The following is a 12,667-nucleotide window of genomic DNA, read 5'->3' on the forward strand; positions in this document are numbered from 1 at the left end:
CCAGCAGGAGCAGCTACCTTATTGCAGACTTGTTTGTATTTCCAAGCACCTAGCACAATGCTTTGTGTAAACAATGTCTGAAATCAATACCTTGAGTGCATGAATGTTCAGCTGACTGCATATACATCACATTTAAAGCAAAGAAAATGACATTAATGTCCTTTGTTTCAAAGTAATTTATTGTCTAACTCCATTTCAGAATAGCTAAGAAACTTTAACTGCCCCTACCAGAAGAATTATACAATAGAAGCAGTAAATGTGTCCTTTTATTAATTTAGCACCATTCTTTGAAGGCAATAAATACTTCTTTATGAATTCCAGGTCATTTGCCCTTAAATTTCATAATAACTTCAAAAATCATATAAAATAGTAAACAGTAATTCCTTCTAGAGTTAGTTTTCAAGCCACTATAAATTATCATGGATTTTTCCTTTTAGATAAAATAGCCATAAGTGAAAACCAAAATACAGGTGGATTAAAAAAAATCAACCACAAATTCTAGAACTTAGTATTTAGCCAATCTTTTACTTGGTCCAGATTCAGATTTACTTGTTTGTTTCTCTTAATCACACATTTTTGAAAGTAAATTTTGTTTTCTATTAACCTTTCCAAATTTTTCCTGTGAAGTTTCAATATTTACCAAGGTTTGAGAATTCTGCTCCCATCAGTCTCAGTGTACACATTTTGTATATATAAATATAACTGGTATACCAATTCTGTTGTTGATGTAAAAGGTGTATAATAAATGCCTGAGTGTGTGAAAAACTGTCACTGGCATATACCTCATCACTGTACTTCTGCAGGGTGCTGTAATGAAAAGAGCAGAGGGCTCAGAGCCATGCAGACCAGGGTACTTCAACTCTGCTACTTAACAGCTATAGGATCTTGAGCAAATTATTTTATATTTCTTCTTTTATAAAATGGGGTTCCAACCTTTCTTGCAAGGTCGCTGAGAACTGAACGAATAGTGTAAGTAAAAAAACCTTCCACCCTGCCTGTGCACATAAAGCCATTCACAGCAACAGTCCATGTTGAATTAAAGAAAGCTGTATAAAGAATGAAGTGAATCATAAAATATCAGCATTCAGAGATCATCTAAGAGCTCTCAGAATGCAGTCCACTTTCATCTGGGGACAACTGGTGTAACAGACTTATTAGATAAATGTATACCAAGGCATTATGCTGAGTGGAAAGAGCCAATCTCAAAAGTGTACACAGTGTAGGATTCCACTTATATAACATTCTTGAAATGACAAAATCACAGAGATGAAGATAGAATCACAGAGATCAGTTATTGCCAGGGGTTAGGAGCTGTGGGGGGCGAGGGAGGGGTGTGAGAGATAAAGAGGCAGCACGAAGGTCGAGACCTCTGGAGTGATGCAGTCGTCTGCATCTCGGCTGCAGTGGTGGCTACAGGAGTCTACAAGTGGGATGAAATGACATAAGACTGTACACACGTATCATGCCAGTGTGGAATTCCTGGTTTCAACACTATACTACAATCATGGAAGATGTAACCAATGTGGAAAGTGGGTGAAGGGCGCCCAGAACCTCTTTGTAACTTCCTAGGAATCTACAGTTATTTCAAAATAAAAAGATTTTTTTTTTAAAGTAAGCCAAGGAAAAAATTTTAACAGCCAAATGTATATAGCAGTTTGTAAACAGATCACAAAGGTAATACATTTCTTCAAAATCATCTTATAAACAATGGGGCAGGCACTTATCCACAGTTCAGCTGCAACTGCATGCACAGGAGTCGTCTACTATGTGCTTGAACGGTCACCTTTGTTGATGTTTGTCAGTGCTGTAGTGAACGACAGCCTAGGTCCAATATTACTAACCAAAGTCACTATCGTCATCCACGAGAATGATTTCGTGCAGCAGATGTGCTGGTGTGCGGTCCAGGACACTGTGCACTGTCCGGAGCAAGGCAGAAAAGGCTTCATTGTAGAAACAAATAACAACACTAGCAACAGGCAGGACAGCTGGGTAGGACTTCTCTTTACATCTGAAAAGACAGATGAGAAAACTCTGACATTTTAAAAGGCTCAAATGTTGTAGGTTATTATTCACTACACATTTACTGTCCCCTTGTTTAGTCTCTTATAACAATTTTTTTTAAAAGCATTCAAGAAAACAATGTAGTTTCTTTTCAAGAATTTTACATTTTGTTAATTTATCCCTCCTATACCTATCTTCCTTATTTTGAGGTCAACATTTTTTGTGTGTGTGTGTGTCTGTTTCATGACCAGCACTCAGCCAGTGAATGCACCGGCCATTCCTATATAGGATCCGAACCCGCGGCGGGAGCGTCGCCGCGCTCCCAGCGCCGCACTCTCCTCAGTGCGCCACGGGCTCGGCCCGAGGTCAACATTTTTAAAACCTCAGGTTTTCCTTCTTTTTTCTGGTGAAGAGGTCACATAAAAATGGGAGTCATTTTTACTGAAATCACTGTAAGTGTTTAATGCGGCACTCACAGCTGCTGTCCAGCTTCTACTCGATGGGGTTTCAAAAGGAAACAGAAATATAAAACTCTGTATTTGAAAATTTTATTTTTTGCCCAATAAGAGAAAAAGATTTGAGTAAGCTATGATATAGCAAAATAACAGAAGAGCTTCCACGTGCTGAACTATTTGATAAAAAGGCTCAGGTGGCTTTACGCAACAACAACAAAAACCCATTAACTTACAGAATAAAATCCAGAGCACTCAATTCTTTCGCATGGCCCACAGAGCCCTCCACTGACTGGGCCCTGCCCACTTCCAGCCCCTTGCTGTTCTCCCACCGCAGCCAAAGTGAACTAGGCTTTTGTCCTGGGCCCGAACCCCCCCCCCCCCCACCCGGTGGTACGCTTCAGCGCCTTCCACGTGCTGTGCACAGAAAGGCTTCCCTGGCATCACTGCTCAGCCATCACCTCTGTGACGCCTTCCCTGGCCACTGTGGGCTCGGGGCCCCCATGTCACCCACTCATATCACAGCCCTCATTGACGTGCTGCTGTAACAACGTGCCCAGCAAGTATCTGTCTGTGGAATGAATGACTGCCCCCATGAATGAAAAGCCCTTGGAGAAACAAAAATAAAGAAACAGAAAAGCTAGACTGTGAGTAAAATTCTTCACTGATCTTAAGTCCTTTTTGCCATGGATCCAGTAAATAAACATTTGCAACAAACCAATACTCATGTTATTTAATTAGCACCCCCCTCCTATTTCTCACATGATTTAAAATTCAAAAGAGACACAGCAAGCTCTAGAACTTTGTCAGTACAATCTCACACCACGTGGCTTCAAGTATAATACAAGCGGAAATCTGTCTCCAGTTTTCTAGCATGCTGAATAATGACACCCAACTGCAAAATACGAGCACTATTCTCACGGCTTCTTACATTGGCACTAAAAGCACTGTGTTATTCAAATGTGTTAGCAGAAATGTAGAAGGCACATACGCTGCATTCCTTGTATCTGGCACATCTCTATGGTAGCCCAAGCGGTTACTAATAAGCATATTAAAGGCATGTTTCTGGTAGCCCAAGTCTCTCAACTCCTGATCCCGTTCATTAAAAATCATACCTGCAAAAGAGTGAAATTGCAGTCAGTGCACCAAATCTGGAAAGAATCAGCAGTTACTGTTATGTTATGCTCTTAAAAAATCTTGTTGTTATCCTATCAAAATCAGATAATAGCCATGTTGCCTGTGCCTTTATAATCTTATCCAAAAAAGCACTGTCTACTCCCACTTTGTGTAGTGTTTCCCCTGTGTTTTCTTCTAGTAGTTTCATAGTTTCAGGTCTTAAATGTAGGTCTTTAATCCATTTTGAGTTGATTCTTGTGTATGGTGAGAGATAGGGGTTTGGTTTCAGCCTTATGCAGGTGGATATCCAGTTTTCCCAGCACTATTTATCGAAGAGGCTATCCTTCCCCCAGTGTATATTCTTGGCACCTTTGTTGAAATCAGTTGGCTGTAAGTGCGTGGGTTTATTTCTGGGTTTTCTATTCTGTTCCATTGGTCTATTTCTGTATTTTTATGCCAGTGTATCTAAATTTTTGTTTGAACACCTATTCGAAATTCTTCCAGGTATAAAGCCAGGAGTGGAAATGCTGGGTCATATAATAATTCTATGTTTAACTTATTGAGGACCCACTGAACTGTCCACAGTGGCTGCACCGTTTTACATTCCCACCAGCAATATATGAAGGTTCCAATTTCACTTCATCCTCACCAACACCTGTCACTTTCCCTTTTTTAATATAGCCATCCTAATGGGTGTAAAATGTTTATCTCTTTGTGGTTTTTATTTGCATTTCTGTGATAACTAATTATGTTAAACACCTTTTCATGTGCTTGTTGGTTACTGGTATACCTTCTTTGAAGAAATGTCTATCAAATTCTTTCTCCATTTTTAAATTGAGCTATTTGTCTTTTTGCTGTTGAGTTGTAAGAATTCCTTATATATATATATTCTGGATACTGGACCTTTATTAGAGATATGATGTGCAAATATTTTCTCCCATTCTGTGGGTTGTCTTTTTTTACTTTCTTGATAGTATTCTTTGATGTACAAAAGTTTTTATTTTTGATATTGTCCAATTTATCTATTTTTTTTTCTTTTGTTGTTTGTACTTTTGGTGTCATATTAAGAAATCACTGCCAAATCCAAGATCATGAAGATTTATCCCTATGATTTCTTCTAAGAGTTTTATGGTTTTAGCTCCTCTACTTAGGTCTTTGATCCATTTTGAGTTAATTTTTGTACATGATGTGAGGTAAATGTCCACCTTCATTCTTCTGCATGTGGATACCAGTTATCGCAAAACCATTAATTGAAAAGACTGTTCTTTCCCCATGAAATGGTCTTGGCACCCTCTTTGAGAATCAATTGACCATACATGTCATAGGGTTTATTTCACACTCTCAGTTCTATTCCAGCGATCTCTGTTATCTATCCTTATGCCAGTATCACAGTTTTGATTATTGTAGATTTGTAGGAAGTTTTAAAATTGGGAAGTATGAGTCTTCCAAATTTTTAAGATTGTTTTGGCTATTCAGGGCCCCTTCAATTCCATAATAATTTTAGGATAAACTTTTCCATCTTTTCAACAAAGGCATAGGGATTCTGAAAGGGATTGTACTGAATCTATAGATTGCTTGGGGTTGTCCTTACATCTTAACAATTTTGAGTATTCCATTCCATGAACCTAGGATGTCTTCCCACTGATGTAGGTCTACTCTAATTTCTTTCAGCAATGTTTTACAATTTTCAGTACGTGAGTCTTGCACCTCTTTGGCTAAAATGATTCCTAAATATTTTATTCTTTTCGATGCTATTGTAAATGCAATTGTCCTCTCACCTTCCCTTCCTCTTCAGACTATTCATTGCTAGTGTGCAGAAACACAACGCGGTCTTGTGCATTGATCTAGTACCCTGCAACTGCTGAATTCATTTATTAGCAGTAATAGGTTTTTTTGGTGGATTCTTCAGGATTTTCAATAAGGAATTTAGTTTTTCAATTAGGCAGTTTGAGTTTGCCAGTTTGAGTATATACAGTTCTCTCATTACTTCTTTGAAAGGCAAATACAAAGTACATTCAAAATGATAAACCTAATGTTACTTCTTTAATAAAAGTTTTACCAAAATAACTATGACTAAATGAAAGACCTAGAAATTTTCCCATTAATGCTTTTAAAAAGTCTACTGGCTGTTAGAAAAAGACTAGAAGGTGTATTTTACAAAACTTGAAGTAGATATTAGCTGTTTCCTCATATGATTTTTAATATTTGACTTCCTTTACTAGAAAATCATTAAGTCCTAAAAACTGATTTTACTTCTTTGAAACTATGACTAAAGGAGAAGTCTGTTATAACATTTCTTTTATATTCCATGGCTCTCTCAATCTCTTACTATGTGTTTTCACTACTAACTTACCTTTTATTTGATGTTTCTATGACAAGAGTAAAGTTCTTTAAAGTTTTGAGAATAACCAAATTGGTTCACTTATTTTTAAAATAAAGTTTGCTAAAACCAATACTCTAGAATTGTAGTACTGAAGCACCTATGCAGTAGATTCTTCCTTCCAAATTGAACAAAATATAATTTTGGGGAGAAAAAAAAAGCTTTCTATTTTTCATACCCCATATATATATACATATAAAACCTATATATATATATCCCCCCCCCCAGGGCCTTAATAATTCTAGTAAGTAGAAATCTTATTAGATATAAGTAATCCCAGCTTATTTTTAATCCCAATACTTTATGTTCTATTTTAATTAAATCTACCTTTCAAAATAAGTTAAATACAAGGGTACTTCAAAAAAAATGGGTCAAAATAGAATTGAAAGATAATACAAATCCTTCCACGAACTTTTTGAAGTACCCTCCTACAGTCACCTTTCAACCATTTCTTTCCCTTACTAAATAATCCTAGCAATTAAAACCATCTCCCACAGATTCCATTTTCTTTTTAACCCTTTTCTTTTTTTTTTTTTCTCCCTTCTATGGACCTTTCAGTTTCTCTCAAGTTCTCATAAAATACCGAAGTCAGAACTGGACAAATTAGACTGTAACTCCCCACTGAGTCTGCTAAAATCACAGAACCTCAGGTAGGTCACAAACAAAATAAGTTAGTGTGGAAAAAAAATGACACATTTCTAATCTCCTGAGCAATACATGATTTAAAGAATAATTAAACTTCCAATGATTAAATACTCTGATATGGCTGTTAGTAGAAATCAAATATACTTACCCAATTCAGAAGAGAATTTCAGGTGGCCTTTTTCTGGATCTTCAAAATGATTATCTATTACACTATCAATTTTGTTTGCTTTGAACTGTGGCTCTAATACTCGACTTGGACCTCGAGTGAAACGGGGATAGAATTTTTTTGGAAATGGTCCATGGGGCCCAGACCCCTTGATGGGCACATTCTTAAGTGGCTGAGTCACTTCACTGAAGTTGAAATAAACAAAAAGCAAAACTGTCCACGTTGCAGATGTAAAGAGGCACCCATAACAGAAATATCGAACTGTGACACTTCCCATCATAGCCCTAGCATAGCTGAAGGGCCATTTTCAATTTCCTAAAAAAAGGATAGAAAAGTTAGACACTTCGGTACACTTTTAAAAAACCATCCACCAATATATTCACTGTTTTCTAAACCACCAAGTAGGACCCTTGTGCATACTGTTAACAGAGATTCAATACAAGAAGACATAGGGATAGCACTGAATTTTATAAAAGGGTTCAACAATTTAAACTGCAGGCCAACATGTTAGTGCTCAGAGAACCAATGGCAGCAAAACAGCTGACAATCATTTGTCCACGTTAATGGATATTTCCTCACCTTTGTCCTGGATCACTTTCAGCTTGGTAATTTTTTTCAGGTTCTAATTTCTCATGAGGAACTACATGTATCATGACAGGGCATCTAAGGTCCCTTTCAACTATAAAGTTACAAGATTTTTTTTTTAACCCAAAGATCTTAAAATCTATTAAAAATAAGCAACTTGAAAAAAAAAATAGTTCTACTTTCTAACCAAAGGTTATTATACCTTGCCCTGGTGCCTACTCTAGATCTAAAGGTTATTTTCAAATAAAGAGTTCAAAATAATTCTGTTTTCTCTCTTATGATGCCTTGCAAAACAAAGCAAGAACAAAATATAGCATTAAACAGCAATTTCTTCTGAGCTTTCTGATAATATCTGGTCTTCATGGAGGCTCACACAACCTCCAAAGGAATTCTTTCTGAAGAACCCAATGCACATGCATACAAAACAGTCTCAACGAACAGACTCAGGGCAGAAAACCCTGTATTAATAATATACACACATAAGAAATCTACAGAGATACTACTTATACATTACTTATTTCCACAGTATAAAATAATTTTTAAAATGATATTATCATCTCAAAAGATGAGGACAAGTCAATCAACAAAAAACAAAACAGCAACACACACAAGAAACCCAACAATCAAACAAAAACTCCCACCAACTGTAACACCAGAGGGGTGGCTGGAAATGACCACAGAGCAAAGGAAAGTCAGGCACCAATCACGTGGCTGCGGTGACAGCTGTGAGCACTTTAATTAAAGAATATGCACAGACAAACACCAACACTTTATAAGTGGGAGAAAATGTTCTCTAAGCAAGGTCAATGAAGCCTATCAGGGCCAGTACAAAGACAAAAAAGTTGCCAATTTGTAACTTTGCAACAAAAAAATGTTGCAATAGAATGTACAGAGTAGTGACATCTAGGTGAAACATTAGATTTCAACTAAAACAGACATTATACCTTCCTGAAATATTTGCTTTGGAGGTAGGCAAAGAGCGAGCAAGCAAACCACAACAAAACCAGAAGTGCTGTTTCCTCAAAGGCCAGGAGAGTCCAAAGAGAAAGACGGCAGCAGCACAGACTGCTCTGATGGCAGGAGCCATGCACCTCCAGAGCAACCCCCTCTTCAACTACACAGCAAGGTTTATATTTATACATTGTTCTCCTCAAACCACTCCAGGCCTTCCCAATTCCACCTTGGACTCCCTGGCCCTCCACAAAGAAGGAAACCATCCAAAATGGAACACGAAGAATGCCAGCCAATCCCTTCTCCAATCACAGGAACCAAGGGCTGTTCCATCAAGCAGCTCTGAACAACAGGTGGACACTCCGACCTCCACTTTCCATCATTTTCTTTAGCTCAGTTCCCACCATCATGTTGGGCCATGTCCAGAACCCTTCAAAACCTAACCTCAAAATTTCATGATTCACATTGTGCAGTATATGCACGTATTAAACAATACACCATACCCCACAAATATGTACAAGTAAATGTTAAAATTAAAAAAACCAAAGACACACAAAAGTCTGGGCCCAGCCTACCAAGCACAAGCTCCTCTGACAGTGTCCACTGGCCCTGCTCCCTCTCGTGTCCTCAGCCACGGGCTTCACCACGTTCGGTCTTCGGATGTCTCCATTTGCCTTCTCCTCTGGGGCTCGACCTGCCTTGCCCTCCCCTAGCTCTGCTCTACTTGTGGCTCCTCTCTTCTATCTAATCCAGCACAATGAGTGGATCCCAGAGTGACTCACACCTGGCCGCCTCAGGGTCTCTCCAAAAAAATCTCTCCTTAGGCAGCCCAGGTAGGCAAAGACAGAAATTTCCTGGGCCTGCCACCCCCCGCCCCCAGGCACTCCACTCCCAGCAGGTGTTGACACAGCAGGAAACCATACTCAATCCTCAAAGGAAGATAAAAGCTCAGGAGAAACCATCTCAACAGTACTTGCTTCTCTCAATCCCAATCTGAGTCACCATCAACAGATAATGGGAGAGGCACATTCCTGCTACCTGATGAAGTCTCTTCACATTTGCTCTCTTATGTGGATTGATTTTGTTGTGGAAAATAACAGACTCCAAGTCTGAAATAAGGCTTTGTCTTTTACTGAACAGGCTTTCTGTTATACCAAGTACAACCTAAGACCCTCTTGAGAGGTGGGGCTTCATGCTTCTTCTGAAGATAAAGGGAAGCAAACTCCAAAAAGCCTACTTGAACGGCGTACAGATAACATTCACTTAAAAGGTGTCAGGATGTCCGTCCAGTAAAACATTAGAAGAACTTATTTCATTGGAAAAAAACTCCCTGATTCGTATTCCTTCTATAATCTTCACCCTGTGTCACATAAGAAGCCCTGCCCTGCCTTTGATCTCATCACCACCCAGAACTGGTGTGATGACCTCTTAAACCACAAACTTGGGTTGGCTGGTTAGCTCACCTGAGAGAGCATGGTGCTGATAACACTGAGGTCAAGCGCCAGCTGCCAAAAATAAACCAACCAACCAACTGACCACATTCCTGACTCTCCAGCTGTGTCTACGCCTAGTCTTCAGTCTCGTCACAGGTACAGTCCATACAAGATGCTGAAAAATATCTACAGGATGAGTGAATGTAGTAGAAATTCAAAAAATGTTAACTTTTTCTCATTGTTTTTCCTCATTAGATCCAAAGTTAGTAAGTACTTTGAATGGTATGCACAACCATCCATCCCTTCCTTCCAATGACCTGCAAAAGTCCCTACCTGACCTGCCATTACCTACCTCTCTTACCGTGTCTCTCACTACTTCTCTCCCCGGTCATTTTGCCCTAGACACAAGTCTCCTCATGGGTCATCAAACATGTCAGGCACACCCTACTTAGGGATTATACATTGGCTCTTCCCTCTACCTAGAAAACTTTCCATTCCAGATAATTCATGGCTACCTTTCAACTCTGTTCAATCTTTGCTGAAAGATCACCTTCTCAATAAGGCCCTACTTATTTAAAACTGCAACTCAATCACCATTCACTGATATTCCTTATTCCACAGAATTTATCACTTTACAAATACATAACCACTTATTCATTGAGTTTATTATTTATTGTCTCTCTCCCCCACCCTAGAAAGTAAGTTCCTAGAGTAAGAACTTTTGTCTGTTCTAATCCCTACAGTATCCCCTAAAATGAAAAAGTTTTCTGCTCAAAGACCTCATCCACAGGATTTGTCCAACCTCCTCCAGATTCTCCACAAAACAGCCCCCTGGATCATCCTATCCACAACAGCTCAACGTCAAGATTCCTTGGTTTCCTGAACTGTAAAATGTCTTAACTCTCAACAACCCTATCAGGTTGTTCCCCAAGCCATATTATAATTGTTCAGAGAAGATTTTTTTTAATGTAGTGAACCATTATAGTAAGTTAAAGAACATATAAAATTAGAGAAATTTATATAATCAGATCAGTTCTGTTATATAATCAACCATAATGGTGTTCAGAAGCAACAAAGACACTGTTTTTAGACGGGTCAAGAATTCAACAACCAAAAATGAAGAAAGTGCAAAGTAGTCAGATGCCTCTTATTTAACCAAGTAACAGTTTCTTAACTGCCTAAGAAATTAAAACACTGCCCCCTCCCCCCCAAAAAGCTAAAATCTTAATCTAATCTATACTAACAAATAATGAATCCAGCATCTACACAATACAGTCTTTGTTTCATACTGTTTGCTATTCCTTCTATAGGCAATTACCCATGGCTTCAACACCGAAGGCTAAAAGCCTTTAAAAGAGGGTCAAAGCAAAAATGTAAGGTTAGTTAATGCAAAACAACAACTGAACAAATTCTTTCAATCATAAACTTGAATAGTTAATAGACACAAAACTTCAGCAGATATCAACGTAATATATTTTTCAAAGTTAAATGAATAAAAGGCTAACCAGCTGTGTACATGAATTTAAAGTGAGACAAGTCAGTATGGTTTTCTGTTTTTCTCTGGTCATGGTCTGGTAGCTGCTCAGGTACAGAAGCCTTGAAAGCTGACACTGGGGTTTTGCCAGGGAGCTACAAAAGAACAAGAATGGGCAAGGTGTACGCAGTGTGACAATCACAATGACAGACCACAGATTTAAGCCAGGCAAAGAGAGATGTGAGGATGTGGACGAACGAGGCAGGATGAAAAACTGTGGACAGGCCAATGGCTTCGCGATCCTGGAGTGGCCGAACAACTGCTGGAGCTGTCACTGCAGAGAGCGGGCTGGAAAGACAGAATGTCGGGCTGGAGGATGAGAGGCCCCACAGATTTTGGAGGGGCACAGCTACTGACAGTAGAATTATCCTCTCCAGAGATGTGAACTGGAGATACCCCAACAAACAATTCTGAATCTACTGTAAGCAAATCCGCTGGACACGGATCACCTCCATCTTTTCAAACCCGTAGGCTTAGCTCAGTGCCTGGTATTAACAATTAATCGATACTTGCTTGTTTAATTTTTAAAAAGTGTATTTCTGTTCCAGAAAAGGTTAAGGAGCATTGTTTAGATTCTGTGCAATGTGAAATCTTAGAGAAGAGTGTAATGTGCGAGCAGAGCACACCGTAGGAAATAGTCACCGAAGAGGAGAGGAAGGAGAAGGAGGCTAACCAGCTCAGAGGTTCACTAGACATTTTCATTATTAAGAAAAATATTCAGCACGCCAGCAAAAGTCCCGAGTGTTCCTCTCTAAGTCTGTAACTTCATTTTCTTTTTTTTTTTTCCTTTTTTTGGCAGCTGGTTGGTATGGGATTCTGAACCCTCAATCTATAATTTCTTAATGATAAATCTGAAAACACTGCAAGAAGAAATTTTAAAAATCAAGAGATTACTTTGTATAATTCTATCCAATTCAACTTGAAAACCTACAAGAAAATAACTTTTAAGGAAAATACAACTTATTAAAATTGACCCCAGTCCTGAAAGAAATCCTAACAGACCAATCACCATAGAAGATATAAAGTCACAAAAGTTTGTCAATAAAACCAAAAAACAAAACCAAAGAGAAAAATAAACAAAAACAAACCACCAGGCACAGAGAGAATGTCACAGGGGAACTCTTCCATTCCTTTAAAGATCTAATAATCCTAATGAAACTTAAGCTAAACGTTTTTTTAAAAAGAAAATCTTCCAAATTTGTTTTACGAAATGAGTATAACATCTCGAAACCTGCAAAGATTGAACCTCCCCCCCAAAACATGATTTATGAATATCAATACAAAAATCTTAAGATAAAATAAAATACTAAATAAAAACTTAACAGAAATATCCAAAACATATGAGGGCATTTCAAAACGTTCATGGAAAAATAGAATTAAAAAGATTATGAATTCTTCCATGAA

General features: G+C 38.3%; 1 protein-coding gene across 3 annotated transcripts in view; it reads right to left on the reverse strand.

The window, feature by feature from the left end:
• Positions 1-12,667, reverse strand: part of GALNT11 (polypeptide N-acetylgalactosaminyltransferase 11) — a 55,181-nt gene that overhangs the window by 23,061 nt on the left and 19,453 nt on the right. For all 3 annotated transcript variants that reach the window (XM_063099252.1, XM_063099251.1, XM_063099253.1), the window contains exons 2-4: positions 6,743-7,075; positions 3,445-3,568; positions 1,842-2,008 (exon numbers count right to left, since the gene is read on the reverse strand). In XM_063099252.1, the coding sequence (XP_062955322.1) occupies positions 1,842-2,008; positions 3,445-3,568; positions 6,743-7,040 (589 nt within the window). In that variant the 5' untranslated portion in view covers positions 7,041-7,075. The remainder of the gene's footprint in view (positions 1-1,841; positions 2,009-3,444; positions 3,569-6,742; positions 7,076-12,667) is intronic.

The sequence above is a fragment of the Cynocephalus volans genome, chromosome 6 (assembly GCF_027409185.1).
Source record: "Cynocephalus volans isolate mCynVol1 chromosome 6, mCynVol1.pri, whole genome shotgun sequence".
Taxonomy (NCBI): Eukaryota; Metazoa; Chordata; class Mammalia; order Dermoptera; family Cynocephalidae; genus Cynocephalus; species Cynocephalus volans.